This window comes from Globicephala melas, chromosome 12, assembly GCF_963455315.2.
Source record: "Globicephala melas chromosome 12, mGloMel1.2, whole genome shotgun sequence".
Taxonomy (NCBI): Eukaryota; Metazoa; Chordata; class Mammalia; order Artiodactyla; family Delphinidae; genus Globicephala; species Globicephala melas.
In genome coordinates this window covers 63,998,788-64,020,481 of record NC_083325.1, presented here as the reverse complement: position 1 = coordinate 64,020,481, position 21,694 = coordinate 63,998,788, and the positions used below count along the sequence as shown (strand labels likewise).

The 21,694-nt window shown below is 40.4% G+C and overlaps 1 protein-coding gene across 13 annotated transcripts in view; it reads left to right on the top strand.

The window, feature by feature from the left end:
* Nucleotides 1-21,694, top strand: part of LTBP1 (latent transforming growth factor beta binding protein 1) — a 424,584-nt gene that overhangs the window by 224,463 nt on the left and 178,427 nt on the right. For all 13 annotated transcript variants that reach the window (XM_030857973.3, XM_030857970.3, XM_030857967.3 and 10 more), the window contains one exon: nucleotides 18,078-18,180. In XM_030857973.3, the coding sequence (XP_030713833.1) occupies nucleotides 18,078-18,180 (103 nt within the window). The remainder of the gene's footprint in view (nucleotides 1-18,077; nucleotides 18,181-21,694) is intronic.

The following is a 21,694-nucleotide window of genomic DNA, read 5'->3' as shown; positions in this document are numbered from 1 at the left end:
TTAAGGGATCAAGGACATGAAGTTCTGCTTAGAAACCTCTTCTTTGATTTCCTCAGACTCTTCTCTGCCCTGATGATGAGCATTTCTGGGGTGAGGCCTGAAGCTGTGGTGAAGTACCAATTTTATCCTGATGGGGGGATAATGCCAGCATGGTTGTAACACTTTCACTCTGGTTAATTCCCTAAATTGAGTCCATAAACTACATAAATAGATGAGAAGTCTAAATAAAGAATAACTATAAAACATTTTCCCAAAGGCTCTTGTTGGCCTCTTGTATCTGTGTTATCCCTTATGTGGGAAGGAGAACTGAGTCATCCAGGCTGGGTCAACAGTGGGTACAGGTGTGTATGTGGCTCTCTTCTCTTCCCCATTTCCCCAGGCCACATGCTCTTGGGGTCAGAGCCCTCCGGGTGAACTTGGCCTTCTTGCAGAGGGGCTGCTGGACAGTGATGAGGGAAGGCAGGGCCAGAGCCACCAGACATCTGCCTTCTTCAGGAGCAGAGACCCCTGTGGGGGTGTGCTGATTGCATTTACTGAAGTTTGGCCTCCTTCAGGTGGAATAAGTCATAGACACCAGGCACTTCCTATGCCATCTGGAGTTTACTTCAGTATCCTACTCAAATAGCCCTTTGGCATAATCTAAGAAATATTTGACTGTTAGGGAGTCTGGTTGTCCCCAGCAACTGTAAAATGGCCATCCTTGCCAAACCTTACCTGTATCAACAGCAGAAGGTGTCACATGCATCGCAGTGATAGGTCTTGGACCTCTGCAGTGTCGATTGGTCTTTCCAACTGCCTCTGCCAGATGGACTTTGTGCAGGGGCCCTCTTCCTTGGAGTTGAAAAGATCAATAAAGACAGGGATAAGACCCAAAGGGGAAACACACTGCACATGAAAGAGAACATGTCTCCATGTCACTGGGCTTCTGCCAGTGGCGGTAAGAACCGCTGGTTTTACTTGGATTGAGAATGTAGGACTGAGACATTAGGATAATCAAAATATAGATTCTTAGAACTGAAGTAGAGTACTTAAGAGAATGGGTGATGACCCAGACATTACCCTTCCTACTGCCTAATATCGAGTCTTTACCCAGGCCGATGTCTTCTGGGCACCAAAGAGGCTGTCAGCTTCAGGTGTTCACTTACCCTGACCTGTTTAATAGACAAGCAAGTTTGTGTTTCTTCAGTCCGCTCAGATGTTTTTCATTTTATTTATGATAAAGGCAGTGAAAATGCCTTTATCATGACATGGAATATCAAATTTCCATATTTTATACCTCTAAGGCTCACTGAAATAATATACCTATTAACTAGACTCCTGTTTTTTCAGAGGAGTAGACATTGTAAATAATCATGGGGCAGTTCAGAGTGGATGCATGTTGTGTCACTTCTGATGTTGACAAAGTGGCAAGATTTTGTGATCATTACATTTGAAGATGACAGTTCTGAGCACGTTGGAAGTGGTTTTAGGAGCCCGTGTCTTGAACTGATGGCTGGTTTAGGCTCTGTACGTTACAAAAATGTGTGAAGAGTCAAAGCTGGTATTTCTAGGATCTGATGTTGTTTCTTGGCTTTGTCTGCATTACCCCTTGGAATTGAGATTTGCTAAAATGAAGTGGAATCATCTGATTTGCTAAAAAACAAAACAACACAGTTCTTCAGAACCTGACCCATAAAGTTGTAGTGAAAAAAGCAACATTACCCTTTGTTGAAAGACAATAAAAGGATTCCCCAACTCTGCCCTGTACCTTCCCCCACAATGATGATAAATACTGTATTTTTATTCCTCATCCTCATTCCGTTTTTTCTCCTTTTGTATATAAAAGAATTTATAGGGCTTCCCTGGTGGCGCAGTGGTTGAGAGTCCGCCTGCCGATGCAGGGGACACGGGTTTGTGCCCCGGTCCGGGAAGATCCCACATGCCGCGGAGCGGCTGGGCCCGTGAGCCATGGCCGCTGAGCCTGCGCGTCCGGAGCCTGTGCTCCACAACGAGAGAGGCCACAACAGCGAGAGGCCCGTGTACTGCAAAAAAAAAAGAATTTATATATGAAATTGGATATTGTTTTGACAAGATCTCTCTTTGAGACTGTGCATTTACTCGAGTGATATTGCTGTTGTGCAGTTTGGAAACTGGTTTTGAAGGAAGTGTTTCAGAACCAGTTAACAAGCTGCACATGAAAACTAGTCTTCGATTTTCTGCAGCTCACCCATTTAATGTATTCTCAATGAATCCGAAAGCTTCTGATGCTCAGTTCAGCCTCTCGTGGGCTGAATACCACCATTGAGGGCATTTAAAATAACATGTATTCAGCCCTGAAGAGAATTCTGAAATCCGGACAGAGGAGTTCTAAATATTTTGAACAAAGACAGCAATGCTTTCAAGATGACACTTTGGAGAGGACTGGCTTAGAGTGTGCAGGCTTTGATGGAGTTGAGAAAATGGTCTGACGGCTCTGTGGCTTTGGGGCAGGCATCTTAGTAAGGCCGTGTATTTTTATAAAATAGTTGATCGAGAACATTCACATGTATGGCCTTACCTGACCTTCAGAACAACCTCATAACAAGGAAAAGTAGGTATTCTTGTCTCCCATTTACTTAAGTGAAACTTGAGGCTCAGAGAGGTAAGGGGACTAGCTTGTGTTGGTATTTCCAAAATAATAGCTCTTTTCCCACTTTGGCAAACTCACCATATCTCTGGCCCTTGGTTTCTTTATTTTTCAAATAACTGGTTTGGCTGAGAAGACTACCAAGGCCTCTTTTAGTCATGCAGTCCTCTGACTGTGATGATTTTGATGTCTCTCTTCTTTTCTGCAATCTTAGGCACCACTGATACTTACATATGCACAGGATCTGTGGACAAAGCAAACTGTACAAACCTCAAATACAGTCAGTACCTAGAAAGATCTTTCAAATCCACCCCGACTTCAGAGACTCAAGTGTTTGCTCCTCTAAAAAGCATTTCAATCCTTCAGTGCACATTGCTCTCTCCTCCCGACCTTTTACTGCATGTAGAATCCAATCAGACCATTTTGAGTTTAGTTGTTTTAAAGTTGATGATTTTGTGCCTCTCTTCTCTTCCCCACAAGCTTGTGCTTTGCATGAGGACAGGGCCACTTACAGACTGAGCTCAGTACTGGGCACAGGTGAGTTGTCAGTAAGTATATTAGTATTAGTCAGTGTAGGTTAGGTTTTGCTGCAGTAATAAACATTACAGAAGCTTACACTTTGTATGCACTATGTGTCTAACAGGTGAGCAGGGGGGCTCTGTGCTACACATCTCTCAGGGACTCAGGCTGATGGTGGTTTCCACCATGTTACTGCTGTGCTGTATGGAATACATGACCTCTCAATTCTGACAGCAAGAGAAGTCTTAACCCCCAATGTGACTGTAATTGGAGATAGTCTGTAAGGAAGTAATTAAGATTAAATAATGTCATAAGGGTGGGGCCCTGATACGATAGGATTAGTGTTCTTGTAATAAGAGATACCAGAGAGCTCCCTCTCTTCATCATGTGAGGACATAGCAAGATGGCAGCCTCTTATAAGCCAGGAAGAGAGTCCTCAGCAGAACTGGCCATGCTAGCACCTTGATTTTGGGTTTTGACACTCCAGAACTGGGAGAGAAAATAAATGTTGTTGAAGCCACCCAGTCTCTGGAGTTTCGTAATGGCAGCCCAAGCTGACTAACAGAGTAAAGGACCAGAGCATGTGGGGGGAAGCAAATGGTTCTTTGGTGAGCAGTAAATGTTCCCACCACAAGTGGCAGAGCAGTGGTCAAGACAGACATGGTTCCCTGCTCACAGGGAATTGAAGAAACTTATTAATATGGCTTGTGGCATTCAGTTTTTCTATACTACTTGTGACCAAACCACAGGTAATTATTAGTTTTGAGTTCTGTGTACTTGGATGAGATACCGAAAAACTGAAAGCTTAACCAAGTGAGGCACGTGTTGCAGCTGACATAGTGTTATGAGGCCTCAAATGGGTTTCTGTTCCTTTCAGTATCTCTATGTAAACAAAAATGAAACTGACAAGCAATGAAGCTTCATAGAAAGAATTTCTCTCAATACAATTCTAGAAATAAGTGTTGGGGAGAATAGGCCTTATGTTCATCATTTGTGAGTGATCTGATTGCTGTAGTAATAACCATGCCATGCCTACATGCCTGTCTTTATTTCCTCCCTCATCTTGAGTCTAACTTTATAAAGGAAATATCCTTGGTAATGGAAGTTTGGATAAATTTCATGTTTGTACCATCTAGTACTAGGATTTATGATGTTATTTGTGTTTTGCTGCAAGGAAAGGCTAACAGGAATTATGATGTTGGGATATAATCATGAAAAAACATAATTCTTTTTGCAATTTAAGAATAGCAAGACACATACATCATAGCTTGCTAGACTTGACTGTTGAAATACTCAAATCATTGTAGAGGTGGAGAAAATAGGCAGCCCAAATTTGATCGTTTATTTAGAAAAGATGTCAAGTAGAATCATACGTTTCATGCTTAAGAATTTTTTCTCCTTTTATGTTACTTTAAAACCATTTTTGCCTTAGTGTAACTTTAAAAATACTGTTTCATAAAACTAAAGTAGTTGTCTGGAATTCCTTGAAGCCCATGGTTTGGCTTCAGCAGGCTTTAAACAAATACACTGTCAGAAATCAATGTGGATACATTTCCAACAGTTAATGCCCTAGTCACAGTAGATACTTTGTAAAATCAATACCCTGAAATATCAGAGGATTATGGTTGTATCAGATACACCACATGCCTAACATTGTTTTAATTACTCTAATAAAAGAAAGCTGGTGGACTTTAAAAAAACAAAACAAAAACAACAAAAAAAATCTTGCCTGTAAAGAATGTTCTGCTCAAGCCAAAGCAAATTTTTTACAAGTTCTTTTAGAAAATCTGGAAGTATTTAAGCGTTTTTCTCTTCTTCTTATGAGACAATGCCTGTTACCCTGCCAGTGCTCCATCGTACAATATTCTCCTTTATGACAACAGGCGTTTAGAACAAGTTGATCAAATATGTTGCTATAGTTACGTTAGTGATAGGGTTCAGAGATTTGGACCTTTTTTCTCATTGGCACATAGACATGAACATATTTAATGTTCTGGTATATGGACGCTGAAGAGTTCTCATGAGGTTTTCTAGTTTGATTTGGAGCCATAGTTGGTCCACAGGCTGGAGGACTGTTTTGCTCGGAAGATGGGCAGAAGTCATTTTGCCAAAGTGGAGATGTGTTTATATCACAGCGAAAAGATTAATAGAAACAAAGAGGCCCTGTGACAGAAGTTTGGATTAATTGTTACATTACATACAGGGAGAACTTTCCCCATAAGGGTCCTCATTCTGGTTTTTATGAGAAATCCCAGATTTTCAAAAAATGGGATTCACATTCCTCAACCAGATTCAGAGAACTGAGGGTGTAGCTTCTGTTTGCCAGAATACCTCAAGGCTTTGTGCCAGAACCTTGGAATAAGGTGCTTCTGGGTGGGGGTAGAGGTGAGCATGGCAGTTGCACACTTGGAATAATTTATGGGACACCTGTGCAGAGTGGGTTGATCAACCATAATGTGACTTTAAAATGAGTCATCGCTCAAGGCATGGAAAATCTGTGTCTCCATGACCGTCTTGAATAATTTCTGATATTTTGCCTATTGGTAATCATCTATTCATTATAATTCTTATAATTTAGAAAGGAGCCATTTAAAAGCTGTGACTGTTTTTAGAAAGAGCTGCCCTTTTTTTTGTGAATACTGACTAGCAGAAAAGGGAGAGAGTATGAAGCAGGGTCCAGAAGAGGAGGCCCATTCTGGTTATCACTGATCAGGTTGGTCCAGGTCACGGTATGATGTTAGGACTAGGAAGCATGTGGCAGCAGGGAATCTAGTGTATCAACCTGGCAGGCAGGGAACATTTAAGGAACATGGAGCTTCACAGGTTACCCTCACCCCTGCTCTAGAGTCTTCATAAAATCATAGAATCTAGGTGCATCAACGAATATTTGCAATTAGTCTATCCTTAAAATTTGATTGGTGAGGAAGCTAAAGTCCAGAGATAAATAAATTTGCTTCACGTCTTGTTTTGAGTTTATGGTAGGTAAGGGCCAAGACTGAGGCTTTCTGCTTCCTACTCCAATATTGTTTCTACTGTTCCATCCAGGCTCTTAGGTCATTTCTCCTGGGTGTGGAGGATTCACAAGAAACCATTGCTGTCTGTATAAGTCAGCTCGGGCTGCCATAAAAAATACTATAGACTGGGTGGCTGAAACAACCAAAATTTATTCTCATAGTTCTGGAGATCGGAAGTCTGAGATCAAGATGTTGAGAGATTCAGTTCCTGGTCGGGCTCTCTTCCTGGTTTGTAGATGGCCACCTTGTCACTGTCTTCAGATGGCAGAGAGAGAAAGGGCTCTGGTCTGTCTTCCTCTCCTTATAAGGACACTAATCCTATCACAAGGGCCCCACCCTCATGACCTCATCTAAACCTAATTACCTCCCAAAGGCCTTACCTCCTAATATCATCCTGTTAGGGGTTAGATGTGAATTTGCATGGAGGGGCACACCAACATTCAGTCCATAATACTAGCTGAACGTGAAAGAACAGATACATTCGCTGGGACATGTTTTAGGGAGTTCCATGTTCTGCGGTGTCTTGTGATTGCACCATGTATGCTTGGGAGTAGATGCAGAGTAGGCTTCACTATTTTGGCTTCATGGTCTTGGTCCTCTGGCACCAAGACATGGCATATGACAAGAAGGATCTTGATGTCCCCAAAGTGAAATCATCTGCTGCTTGAACATTGATATTAACTGGTTGACTTATTGTGATACCATGTTGTCCTTATTGAGTAGAATAAAAATGAAATCCAGATAATCACAAACTCTCCACAGCATTTACTCCCTGACCATTTTCTACCGGTCAGAGCACTTTTGTGAAAACCTGAACATTTTTAGCAAAATCTTAAGAATATCGTGTTTCTTCTTAAATATCTAGAGCTAACTTATTTTTTTTATACATCTTTTCTCTGTAAGTTGAATCTGGGACACGGTATTATATTGAGTAACTGTTAGATTACTTTGTCATTTGTTAAATAAGCCCGGATGTTTAAATGAGGGACCCAGAGGAAGGGGTCTAATATTGACTGTGAGCCATGCATGTCTGGACATGTGGCTGTCTCACGTAGAATCTGCCTCTATGTATTGTCTAAGTTTTGAGAGGTCTGTGAAAATGGACATTTTTAGTCCCATTTTATAGAGAAAATAGGCAGAGAGAGGTTGAGAGTTTTGCCCATGGCCATGTAGGTGATGATGGGTAAAGTGAGGATTTGGACCCACGTTTGTCCAACTTCAAAGACTATGCTCCTGTCATTTATTCAGTTACGGGTCATCTTTACACTGCTTTTCACTGGACCTGCAGGGGTAGAATTGTGTGGGAAGGTCAATTTCACAGTCATAAAGCACTAATTCTGCCAAACATGGAGATGCCTGGGGTTTGTTTTGTGTTGGGACCTCTCTTACTGGGACAGCATTTGTTGGGAAAGAGATCATTTGTGGTGAACTTAAAAACCCCCTTCTGCTAGTCATGTGAGGAGAAGTGTAGCTAACGGGCCTTTAATAATTATCCAATTTTATATTTTGGTCCTCTATTACTGATCATGTTGACCTTAAATATAATTTCTTCCCTTTTTCCCCCCATGAATGATGTACTCTATCCCGATAATTCTTACTTACTTTTGAGGGGAAGTACCAGATGTAGAATACTATACTTTTATAAAAACATACTCTTTTCTTCCTCTTCTTCCTCCTCTTTATCAATATTTCCACGTTTGCCACACTGCTTCAAAGATGTCAAATAGCTCACTGGAAGCAATCCAAAACTTTTGGGAAAAGGAACGGTTACCTTTGCTTTTCCCTGTCTCCTGATTAATTTTGATATCCAACTACAGATTGACTCCCACATTGGGAGAATTCTCCATGGCTTAGCTCCACCTCATTCTCTGACTTTCCCCACTGGCTTGCTGTTCCTTTGCATTTGGCCTGCCTTCCTCTGTCCTTCCCCCGCCCTCGCCCTGGGGTCTCTTCCAGTTGTATTAGGTATTGGGCTTAGTTAAAGCCGCTCCATCCCTTTGGAATCTCTCTCCCCAGTCCAGCCGTTGAGTCACTGCCTTGTTTCAGTTCTTGCCTAAACACAGCTCTGCACACTCTTGCAAGAAAGAGTTGCAATGCATCAGCCTCTCTTCTTTCATGTTTTACTTTGGTGCAGTCTCTAGGAGCATTTTAAAAATCTGTATTCCTTTAACACTTTAGGTTCTGTTTATTTGTTTCTTTGGTTCTAGCGCCTTAATCTCTTTGAGAAAATGTTCTTTATTCAAACTTAAAGTATTTTATACTTCAGTGTATAATGGTTCCTGATAACAAAATAAAGTGAGCTACATACATGTGATAAGGATAATTTGTAAGAGTACTTCACTATTAACATTTTTAAATGTCTTAAGTAGTGGGTCCTTGACATGGTGGCCATCTTCGTGAAGTGACCCTTCTACTACTGAAATATCTGAACCCTTTTAAGAAATGTATCCTGAGAGCCTAACAAATTGGCCAGCACTGTACCACTTGATAGGTTGCACCCACACAAGATATAAGCTGAGGAGGACGGTGCAGGTCCAGCCCATGCTCTTCTTACCAAACACTATGTCCTGGTGCAGAACACACCCCAAAAGATCACCTTCTTTTAGTCCCTGCACAGGGGCTGATGGGGTAAGGTCAACCATGCTTGGACATGCATCATTTAATCTCACCACAATCCTTTGAAGTTGGGATTACTGTCCCATTGTCTCAGTACTGGTCAGGAGAGGCTGGATAATCTGTGGAACGTCTCGTCAGAGAGAGCTGGGGTTTAGATCCAGCTGTAATGATTCCAATCCAGTACTCCTTCCTTTTTCCCAAGGCTGAATCTTCCTTGGAGAAGATCCACTGGCCCAGTGTAGCAAACGTTCTTGAAATGAGGATATTATAGGTACCAGTAATCTTAAGGTATGAAAATTGAATCTCTTGAAACCACACTCCAATGTTTATCACAATCTCTTCAAGCAATTGTTCATCTCTGAAGCAACTCCAGTGGTGAGATTTTAATTGACAAAAAATATAAGCCATGATAAGTTGAAAACTTATCATTCCAGCTCATATATTTATAGGGAGATCTAAAACCAGTTGTCATCACAGCCTTATTTTGAGTATCAGGAAAGCAGTATGGTGTTTTAAAACTGAGGATTTGCAAGGTAAGTTTTTCAGATAAGTCTGCAGATAAGTGTTCTCAATCAGGTCAAGATTTAGAAGAGTACAGTGTCTTGCAGTCTGTTAACCCTTAACAATGTTTAACAAAGGCTTTTACACCATTGCTTGCAATAATTTTTTGTTGTAAAAGTCAAACCATGAACATTCAAGGAGTAATTGTAATGATTTTTAAATAGTCTTACCTTCTGATATATAGTGCTAATACAGGTATGCAGATAGGAAAGGTCGAATTATTTTCATGCACCCAGTCTTCTAAGAATCATGGTGATTAGGACTGGGAGTAGCTCTGTTTGTTTTTCCCTTTTCTCTCTAGTTTGCATAAGTCCTCACCTCTCAGGCTGGGGTGAGCATCTCTGATGATGTTGATTTGAGGGACGAGGTGTGAGACACAGGAGATGGGTAGGAATGCATCTGCCCAGACACAGTCCTGTAGAGACGTGAGAGCAACAGAAGTACTTGGGGTTTCTCTAGTGTGTAGTAATTTGCATTTCCTAAATCAAGTAATGCAACCTGTCAGTGTATACTGAGCATGGAACCCTAGACCTGGCAGAAACCCTAAGAGTCATCTACTTCATACCCTGAGCATTCCTGAGAGATGGTCCTCCAGCCTCCATTCCCAGGGAAGATATTGACCTCTTCCATTGTTGAGGATTATTAACTGTTGAAAAGGTCTCCTGCTAAATGAGCTGAATCCTTTCTTCCTGTGATTTGCAACCTTTAGTCCTGCTAATACCTTCACCATGCAGCTAACTTCAAACAACAAGTTTGTTTAACATATCTGAACTCTGCCATCTGTCTTATTATCTCTACTTTCTTCAGTTGATACTCACAGGACCCAGTTGCCAGAACCTTCCTTGTTCTGTTTGGACACCTCTAGGTGGGTCATACATTTGCTGAATCCTAGAAGGGACATGTGGGGTTAGAGCGTCCCCTATCTGCAGCCAGAGGTTGTGGGAACTTTTTGAGGAGCTTTATCACATTGATCGATGGACAGGGTAGATTTTTCTTTCTGACTTGAAATAGCTAAATATTGGGTTATAAAGTTAGCACATTTCTTCTGGATTTCTAATAAGATATGCCTTGCAATGAGAGACAGGCTTTCTCTGAAAATGTGGTGAGTGATTCACACAGGAGAAATTCATTTGGTTTTTTTTGTTTTTTCTTTTTAAATTTTTGCATTTTATTTATTTTATTATACAGCAGGTTCTTATTAGTCATCAATTTTATACACATCAGGTATACATGTCAATCCCAATCTCCCAATTCATCACCCCCCCACGCCCTCACTGCTTTCCCCACTTGGTGTCCATATGTTTGTGCTCTACACCTGTGTCTCAATTTCTGCCCTGCAAACCGGTTCATCTGTGCCATTTTTCTAGGTTCCACATTTATGCGTTAATATACGATATTTGTTTTTCTCTTTTTGACTTACTTCACTCTGTATGACAGTCTCTAGATGCATCCACATCTCTAAAAATGACCCAATTTCGTTCCTTTTCATGGCTGAGTAATATTCCATTGTTTATATATGCCACACCTTCTTTATCCATTCATCTGTCAATGGGCATTTAGGTTGCTTCCATGACCTGGCTATTGGACATTGTAAATAGGGCTGCACTGAACATTGGAGTGCATGTGTCTTTCTGAATTATGGTTTTCTCAGGGTATATGCCCAGTAGTGGGATTGCTGGATCATATAGTAATTCTATTTTTAGTTTTAAAAGGAACGTTCGTACTGTTCTCCATAGTGGCTGTATCAGTTTACATTCACACCAACAGTGCAAGAGATTCCATTTTCTCCATACCCTCTCCAGCATTTGTTGTCTGTAGATTTTCTGATGAAGCCATTCTAACTGGTGTGAGATGATACCTTATTGTACTTTTGATTTGCATTTCTCTAATAATTAGTGATGTTGAGCAGCTTTTCATGTGCTTCTTGGCCATCTGTATGTCTTCTTTGGAGAAATGTCTATTCATTCTTCTGCCCATTTTTGGATTGGGTTGTTTGTTTCTTTAATATTGAGCTGCATGAGCTGTTTATATATTTTGGAGATTAAGCCTTTGTCCGTTGACTCATCTGCAAATATTTTCTTGCATTCTGAGGGTTCTCTTTTCGTCTTTATGGTTTTCTTTGCTGTGCAAAACTTTTAAGTTTCATTAGGTCCCATTTGTTTATTTTTGTTTTTATTTCCATTACTGTAGGAGATGGGTCAAAAAAGATCTTGCTGTGATTTATGTCAAAGAGTGTTCTTCCTATGTTTTCCTCTAGGAGTTTTATAGTGTCCGGTCTTACATTTAGGTCTCTAATCCATTTTGAGTTTATTTTTGTGTATGGTGTTAAGGAGTGTTCTAATTTCATTCTTTTACATGTAGCTGTCCAGTTTTCCCAGCACCACTTGTTAAAGAGACTGTCTTTTCTCCATTGTATATCCTTGCCTCCTTTGTCATAGATTAGTTGACCGTAGGTGCCTGGGTTTACCTCTGGGATTTCGATCTTGTTCCATTGATCTATCTTTCTGTTTTTGTGCCAGTACCATATTATCTTGATTACTGTAGCTTTGTAGTATAGTCCGAAGTCAGGGAGTCTGATTCCTCCAGCTCTGTTTTTTTCACTCAAGACTGCTTTGGCTATTCGGGATCTTTTGTGTCTCCATACAAATTTTAAGATTTTTTGTTCTAGTTCCGTAAAAAATGCCATTGGTAATTTGATAGGGATTGCATTGAATCTGTAGATTGCTTTGGGTAGTATAGTCATTTCACAATATTGATTCTTCCAATCCAAGAACATGGTATATCTCTCCATCTGTTGGTATCATCTTTAATTTCTTTCATCATTGTCTTATAGTTTTCTGCATACAGGTCTTTTGTCTCCCTAGGAATGTTTATTCCTAGGCATTTTATTCTTTTTGTTGCAGTGGTAAATGGGAGTGTTTCCTTAATTTCTCTTTCAGATTTTTCATCATTAGTTTATAGGAATGCAAGAGATTTCTGTGCATTAATTTTGTATTCTGCAACTTTACCAAATTCATTGATTAGCTCTAGTAGTTTTCTGGTGACATCTTTAGGATTCTCTATGTATAGTATCATGTCATCTGCAAACAGTGACAGTTTTACTTCTTCTTTTCCAATTTGTATTCCTTTTATTTCTTTTTCTGCTCTGATTGCTGTGGCTAGGACTTCCAAAACTGTGTTGAATAATAGTGGTGAGAGTGGACATCCTTGTCTTATTCCTGATCTTAGAGGAAATGCTTTCAGTTTTTCACCATTGAGAATGATGTTTGCTGTGGGTTTGTTGTATATGGCCTTTATTATGTTGAGGTAGGTTCCCTCTCTGCCCACTTTCTGGAGAGTTTTTATCATAAATGGGTGTTGAATTTTGTCAGAAGCTTTTTCTGCATCTATTGAGAAGATCATATGGTTTTTATTCTTCAGTTTGTTAATATGGTGTATTACATTGATTGATTTGCATGTATTGAAGAATCCTTGCATCCCTGGCATAAATCCCACTTGATCATGGTGTATGATCCTTTCAATGTGTTGTTGGATTCTGTTTGCTAGTATTTTGCTGAGGATTTTTGCATCTATATTTATCAGTGATATTGGTCTGTAATTTTCTTTTTTTGTAGTATCTTTGTCTGGTTTTGGTATCAGGGTGATGGTGGCCTCGTAGAATGAGTTTGGGAGTGTTCCTTCCTCTGCAATTTTTTGGAAGAGTTTGAGAAGGGTGGGTGTTAGCTATTCTCTAGATGTTTGATAGAATTCACCTGTGAAGCCATCGGGTCCTGGACTTTTGTTTGCTGGAAGATTTTTAATCACAATTTCATTACTTGTGATTGGATTGTTCATATTTTCTATTTCTTCCTGGTTCAGTCTTGGAAGGCTATACCTTTCTAAGAATTTGGCCATTTCTTCCAGGTTGTCCATTTCATTGGCATAGAGTTGCTGGTAGTAGTCTCTTATGAGGCTTTGTATTTCTGCAGTGCCTGTTGTAACTTCTCCTTTTTCATTTCTAATTTTATTGACTTGAGTCCTCTCCCTCTTTTTCTTGATGAGTCTTGCTAATGGTTTATCAATTCTGTTTATCTTCTCAAAGAACCAGCTTTTAGTTTTACTGATCTTTGCTATTGTTTTCTTTGTTTCTATTTCATTTATTTCTGCTCTGATCTTTATGATTTCTTTCCTTCTGCTAACTTTGGGTTTTGTTTGTTCTTCTTTCTCTAGTTCCTTTAGGTGTGAGATTAGATTGTTTATTTGAGATTTTTCTTGTTTCTTGAGGTAGAATTGTATTGCTATAAACTTCCCTCTTAGAACTGCTTTTGCTGCATCCCATAGGTTTTGGATTGTCTTGTTTTCATTGTCATCTTTCTCCAGGTATTTTTTTATTTTCTCTTTGATTTCTTCAGTGATCTCTTGGTTATTTAGTAACGTAGTTGTAGGTTCTTCCCTTTCATCACTTTAAGTATATCATTCCACTCCCTTCTGGCTTGTAGAGTTTCTGCTGAGAAATCAGTTGTTAACCTTATGGGAGTTCCCTTGTATGTTATTTGTTGTTTTTCCCTTGCTGCTTTCAGTAATTTTTCCTTGTCTTTAATTTTTGCAATTTGATTACTATGTGTCTTGGTGTGTTTCTCCTTGGGTTTATCCTGTATGGGACTCGCTGCGCTTCCCGGACTTGGGTGGCTATTTCCTTTCCCATGTTAGGGAAGTTTTCCACCATAATCTCTGCAAATATTTTCTCTGGTCCTTTCTCTCTCTCTTCTCCTTCTTGGACCCCTATAATGTGAATGTTGTTGCATTTAATGTTGTCCCAGAGGTCTCTTAGGCTGTCTTCATTTCTTTTCATTCTTTTTTCGTTATTCTATTCTGCAGCAGTGAATTCCACCATTCTGTCTTCCAGGTTACTTATCCGTTCTTCTGCCTCAGTCATTCTGCTATTGATTCCTTCTAGTGTAGTTTTCATTTCAGTTATTGTATTGTTCATCTCTGTTTTTTTGTTCTTTAATTCTTCTAGGTCTTTGTTAAACATTTCTTGGATCTTCTCCATCTTTGCCTCCATTCTTTTTCTGAGGTCCTGGATCATCTTCACTATCATTATTCTGAATTCTTTTTCTGGAAGGTTGCCTGTCTCCACTTCATTTAGTTGTTTTTCTGGGGTTTTATCTTGTTACTTCATCTGGCACATAGCCCTCTGCCTTTTCATCTTGTCTGTCTTTCTGTGAATGTGGGTTTTTTTCACAGGCTGCAGGATTGTAGTTCTTATTCTGTTGTCTGCCCTCTCTCGTTTGTTTTTTGTTTTTTTTTTGCGGTACGCGGGCCTCTCACTGCTGTGGCCTCTCCCGTTGCGGAGCACAGGCTCCGGACGCGCAGGCTCAGCGGCCATGGCTCACGGGCCCAGCCGCTCCGCGGCATGTGGGATCTTCCTGGACCGGGGCATGAACCCGTGTCCCCTGCATCAGCAGGCGTTTGTATTTTTAAGTTGTAAAAATCACTTTAATCTGGGAATAAAAATGTGGTTCAATAGAGTCAGCCTGTGTCCATGTGATAATGTCTCATGGAGAAGTAGAATCTTCCATTCTGAGAGAAGGTCATCCCGGATTCTAACATCCTTTTCAATGTGGTTGTCTCCAATGTGGCCTTTTGGTGTGGAGAGGAGATTCTTTCTCTACCTTCTTTTACTCTAGATGCTTCCTACATCCAGGTAAGACGTAGTGGTGCTGAGTAGTCTCTTGTGTGAGAGCCCTCATCTGGCCACAAAGATGTCTCAGGTGGAGTTTCTAGCTACACGTTGAAGTCTCTGCATCATTAAATAACTAAAGGGGCGTACATGAAACCTTGTGCCTTGTTATAAGCCTGGTTTCATCCCTTGCAGTCTGTCCTCATACTGTGCAGACCCAGTTTTGAGAAGAACACACAGTGTCATGGTACCACCTACGCTGCCATTTATTTAGTCGATTTGGATGGCTTGTGCTGCTCTTGGAGGTGGACCCGCAAAACAAGGCCATGGGATAAAGTGGCCTGAATCCTGTAATGAAAACCTTGTACATTTTTGGAGGCCTGGTCAGGAAAAATGATTTATTTTTGCCTTCCCAAATAAAACATTCTCGGAATCCAAGGTGAAAATTGGATTTTAACTGCTACTAAAATTTAGAGCATATAAAATCGGCAAGTGTTGAGTTTTGCTTGGTGAAGGGAAGAACCTAGAGAGTCTGTGACAAGAATGGACTACATGGGATGTGCACTGGTGTCTTATGTAAATCTGACTGATAAAACTGGAAATAAACCATAAGCAAATTTTGGCAGTGGACTGCAACAGTAGACACCTCTGGCCTCTCACTGTTGTGACCTCTCACTGTTGTGGCCTCTCCCGTTGCGGAGCACAGGCTCCGGACGCGCAGCCTCAGCAGCCATGGCTCATGGGCCCAGTCGCTCCGTGGCATGTGGGATCCTCCGAGACCGGGGCACAAACCCGTGTCCCGTGCATCGGCAGGTGGACTCTCAACCACTGTGCCACCAGGGAAGCCCTTCTGTGTTCTTAACATAATCATTTTGCTTCCAGTCTTATGCCTGGAGCACTGTTCTTTCTTCCGTGCTTCATATTTTAGATTTAAGCCTTCTGTGATTAAGCTAAAGGAGTCTGGGAGCTACCTCAATCCAGCCAGTGTGTGCTCTTCTTCCCTCAGGTTCTCCATTTTGTACAAGTGTTCACACTCCCTTCCCCTTTCCCCCCTCCCCTCCTCCTGCTTATCATACGCTGTTTTTGGAGAGCATACAACATCCTGTTGAAATCATTAAAAACCACAAAAGCCTAAGGAATTCAAAGCTATGATGTAACAAAAACTTCATTAGCTGAGCTGAGCCTTCTCTGGTTTTGTTTTACAATTGGGACATGTAGTTACTTAGAGCCTCGTTGGGAATGCTGCATGGGTAGACCTGGTGGGAAAGCAGTGCTGTCCCTGGAGGCCTGCCAGGTGACTGGTGTCTACTCACTGCTGCCCTTCTTCGAGTCACCACCTGCCCCAGCTTTTTGTCCCTGAGTTCTGCTTGCTAGCCTGGGCGAGTTTACTAATTTCCATGGTTTTTCCCAGAACCACCGCTTGCTTGAATGGATGGCAACTAGTTTGTTTGTTTCCTAGTTCCTCAGGTTGTTTGCTCCTTTCTTCCACTTTTATTGAGCGTTTATTTGCAATGTGTACTGTGTATTGGGATATAAATAAGATACATCTGTGTGTTTAATTAAAATGCATAGTGGAAGCAGTGGAATTGTGTAGAAAGTGCCCCGGAGTAGAGGGGATGGTTGGAGGAACTTGCTGAAATTGAGGAGGGAGGAGGCTTTGTGGTGAGGGTTCTGCAGGGCTGGGGATTAAGGGATAAAGAACGTTTCTCAAGGCAAAAGAAGAAGGAAGGGCATTCCAGAGAGGAGAAACTTTTGGAAAGGCAGTTTGTACAGAAGATAAGGAGTCCTTTGGTGTGCCTGAAGAATGGATGTAGAGAGGTGGAAGGGGACAGAGAGAAAGATTGTCTAAGGTGAGAACAGGAAGGTCCCATGTATCATGCTAGGGAGGTTGCAGTCTTCAGACAGTGGAGAGTCGCTGAAGGTTTTCAATCAGAGTGATGTGATCAGACTTGTCTTTGGAAAGATGACTCTGGAAACCATTTGGAGAATCTTACAGAGACTGAGGCAGAGGGACCCCTTAGATCTGGGGCGTGGGCTTAGCCTGCACAATAGGGATGAGGAGTCAGGTGGCCCTTCCTGCACAGCTGGCCTCCAGATCCGTGCACAGAGTAGAATCTGTTGTCCTAGAGCCTTCCCAACCCCACTGAGTTGGTCTAACTTTAGGATCCTGCCTCTCAGCCTCTTCTGACCTCGGTTGACCATAAGATGAGATGGATCTTCACATCTGTCAACTCGTGTTGCTCAGGTGGCCTCTGCGCCTGGCTCTTCTGCCTGCTGGCCTGACTTAAACCTGCCAGCACCTTCCTAGCTTGGCTGACTTCCCTGGGTCAGGATGCCAGGAGCCTTTTGTCCAGAGCTGATCTGGCTCAGCCCGTGATCATATCCTGTCCCTGCCCAGGCCTTGGTGTTACAGGAGGACCAATGGCCTCTTTAGGTGGGATCTGTGCCACATTCTCAAGGTCTCTGTACATGCCTCACCCTTACAGCCCTGTTCCCTGAGTGTCCACGGCAGAGATTTCAACAGACAATTAAACCTCAAATTTAAAAGTTAATCTTTTATTAATTTAAAAATTTTTTAATTAATTTTTTAATCAGAGTATAGTAGATTACAATGTTGTGTTAGTTTCTGCTGTACAGCAAAGTGAGTCAGTTATACATATACACATATCCACTCTTTTTTAGATTCTGTTTCCATATAGATCATTACAGAGTATTGAATAGAGTTCCCTGTACTATACAGTAGGTTCTTATTAGTTATCTATAAAAAGTTTATCTTTTAAGTTTTGAGGTTCTTACTAAGGAAGAAATGACATTGGAGAGTTAAGTTTTATAAAGTGCTCTGAACAGTGACAGGTCTTCTGAAGACCCTAAAAATGCCAAGGAGCTCTTGGAAATATGCACGTTTACTTGAGTGCGATATTGTGTGCTGGTGTTTTGTTCTGAGGTTTTAGAGGTCTCCCTGCCACCCCCCCACCCCCGCCCCGTTCTGTGTCAATAACAAGGGAACTGTTTTATAATGTGGCTGTGAAGCACAGCAGTGCTCTGGAGCTGGGCATCCTGCATTCAATTAACCTTTGTATTTCACACCTCATCATTGCAGTGTGGCAAAGCGCTTCCTGGCCTTTCAAAGCAGGAGGACTGCTGTGGAACCGTGGGTACCTCCTGGGGCTTTCATAAATGCCAGAAATGCCCCAAGAAGCCGTGTAAGTGACGTATCATCATTCCTTTGCAGGTTAATGTAACGTATCTGTTTCCTTATGATTACGGTTTTAATGGTGAGACAACATTAGACTTCAAAGAAATCGCATTGAATTGTAGAACGTAGTGTGATAAGTTGCATTTTCAGAAACCTTGCAAGTCTGAGAAAGCTTTCACATGGATTCTGTTTATTCATAAACACAGTTATCAGTTGCCTCGTCCAGCTGGATTACTTATTAAAAAAAAAAAGTCTTTAGAAAGGGGATGTGCTATAAGTAGGCTCTATTTTCTGAGGTGAAAGAAAAATAAGATCTCTTTTAAAATGATAATTAAATTTCCAAACCCTATAAAAAGTCAGAGCAGTTGCTATTTCTTAAATTACATTCCTTAAATGAAATTTTTATTAATATCCACGACTTCTCTTGTAGTTTTTATTACACTATAGGTTTTCAAATTTCACTGAAAGGAAAAGCTAAAATGGAGAAATGAATGATTGCTGATTTGTGAAAGAGAAACTTACAGTCACTAGGACACAGTGCTTTTCTCCTTTTCCTCTTAGTTGCTACTGTTAAACTATCACATTTTCGTGACATGAATCTCTGTTGACACCCACATGCATTTAGTCTATAAAATTTGTTGTTCAGAACCTGTTGAAGTGAATAAATCCAGATGTACATCTTTCTATTACTTTTTTCACAATTTTTCTAATACTTTTCAGAAAGCCAGAGGTAACTTGTTTTAAGTTGAGCTTTTTTCCTCTTATTCGTTGTGTTTTTGCCAAGAAAACAAGTGATGTTTTTCTCTTCATCATCTTTTGCTTTGTGTTACTGAAGATTTTTATAGTTTTTTTAAATAGTTTATGCTGCAAGGATTTTCTCATTGGCTTCAATTGGCTAAGTTTTATTTACCCTTCTTTAAACATCTGTTGATTTGATTGATATTCTCAACTGCCTTTTAAACCTGTTCAATCTAGAATCTGCCATTTTAGAATCACTGCTCCATAGGTCTGTCTTACGTACTGTTCTTCCATCGCCATCATAATTTGTTTTAAATAAATTGTCTCTCTCCCTTGTCTTTCAGACTTACATGTTCTCTAAATCTTTTGATGTCTATGTTAATTTCACTTATTTTCTTGATAATTGCTCCTATCTTCCTTTAGAGGAATAATTTTTGGAAACACCTACTAAAGTTTCTGATAATTAATGAATTCTTCACATGGGGGGGGAAAAACCAAGTAAATAAAGACATTCAGTACCGAGACATTGTCCCCAGTGGACTTTCTCTGAGTTTCAGTAATGATTACCAATGTGAATTTCCAGCAAGTGGGTTGAGTGTGATGGTCCTGCCTCACTGAAAGATCCATCTGCCTAAAATTATTGTGGCAGCCTGACTGAAGGGACATCTAGGGGACATCTGGTATGATTTCAAGAGCATGGAGTTTAGAGTTAGGTAGACTAGAGTTTGACTCCAGCTCTGTCATTTGCTGTGGAGTTTTATGGATCATGAAACGAGTCTATATTTAAAATGTTGAAGAAGCATTGCCTTTTAAAAAATGTCTTCCCTTCATTTTTGGGTAAGTTTGTCTTCAGGAATATTGTGATGGGTGGTATGTTTCCCACTGCTAAGTCTAAGGGCTGAGGAAAGAAGTCCAATTCTTACAGCTTGGTTTTGGGGCTACATTTATGTTCACTAATACTTTTTCCATTTTATCTCTTATTTTTCTTTTCCATTTCTCCCCTTCTCTGTGTATCTTTTGCTTATTTAGCCTTTTCCTCTTTCTTCTTATTTCCAAATCCCAGCGTTGCAAGACAGGGACAGAAGTTAAGAGTAAAGAGAATCATACTGTTGTGTTTTTCTGTTTTGCTTTGTTTTTTAATCCCTAACTCCTGACCTTCTATCATTTTCTATCTAGAATTTTATCATCTGGGGATAAATTCACTGCTTTATATGCTTTTATATCTCAATATGATAATTTAAGTAGAACATGAAAGTACAAAGTTGCTATCACTTTTAACTAAATGCTGATGAAAATAAGATGATATATGGGCTCGCCTAACGTATAAATTGAAGACATTGATTCTGTTTCACGAAGAGCAACGCAGATTATGAATGAAGTAAACTATTAACATCTTGACATTTACTCCTTTTGTGCCGTCCTACGATGTGACTCACTCCCAAGAAACACACTCAGGGTCACATTCTTCCTGTGTCATTGAACAAACTTGCCTTGGTTGGTACTAATCTAAATCATACTCGTTTTGGAAAAGAGCGGACTTTCCTTGGCTTTAGATGCTGGTTTCTGTGTTCCATGCCTTTTTTTTTTTTCACTCAAAGTAGTTCAAAATTCAGTTTTCAGGTGGCTCTTATTTAATGTTTTGAAGTTTTTGTTTAGCCACATACAGAAGGACCTTGCATTGTTGATCAGTTCTTACTGTGAAAATGTAATTTTAAATCTGCAAATAATTTCATTAGAGAGTCTGTACTCTATTAAAAGTGTACTTAGTATGAACAAGTCGCTTGTCCTTTAAACATTTTTAGAAGAAAATTAGCATCAAATTCTAAACGGAAGAAGAATTTAAGATCATCTGGTCCAGCTCTTTCTGCCTTGAGGTAGATGACTGTTAATTTTTAAACAAGATATGATCTCTCTTTTGCCTTTGAACAATTCACAGACAGAGATAGCACAGTCTCTGTAGGTAACCTGCTACAAGGGTCCTTGTTATATGGGATAAGGCTGGACATGTGGCCAAGAGCCTGCATGCGACTCCCCCTGTACCAACCTCTTTTTTCTTTTAACCCAACATTTCCAGATTCCTCACTTTAACCATTTTCCGGCAGGAGAAATACGGCAAAGAAAGGAAGTAATAGAGGAGATGAATGCCACTAGTAAATACTCACGCTGTTCACTAGTGGTGAGAATAAACAGCATGTGTTAGGGGCAAAATAATTTTATTCTTCCAAAGAAAATTTCCATTTTACTTGCAACTTTCTTTTTTTTTTTTTTTTACTCCTTGTTCAGGTCTTCGAAGTGGTTTGACCATTCATCCTATTTTGATGACAGCCCATCTTCTGTTACTCATTGTCTTAATAAAATAACACCTTATTGCAGGAAACAATGATATCTGGGCTTATTTTTGTCAGGCATTGCAGTAAGCATTTTGCATAAATTATCTCTAAACTCCACAACAACCCTGACCTGCTCAGTAGATGGGAATACTCCCATTGTACAGAATTCCATTTGAAACCCAGGAAGCTTGTCTTCCAAGGTGGCAGAGCCAAGATTTGAACCTAGGTCAACTTGGTCCCAGAACTTATGCCAGAAAGGTTCTCGGGTATCACGTTAGGATGTCAGAATTTCAGTGACTAGGATTTTGTTGATAAATTGGTGACTGCGACATTTGTATTGTTGATGAGTTTTCTGAGTTGATGGACCATACAACTGATCAGAGCAGCCCTTCACCTCTCCCAGCTTCCTCTCCTCACCTTCTATTCTTCCCAGCTTCATGGTATAAAGAATCA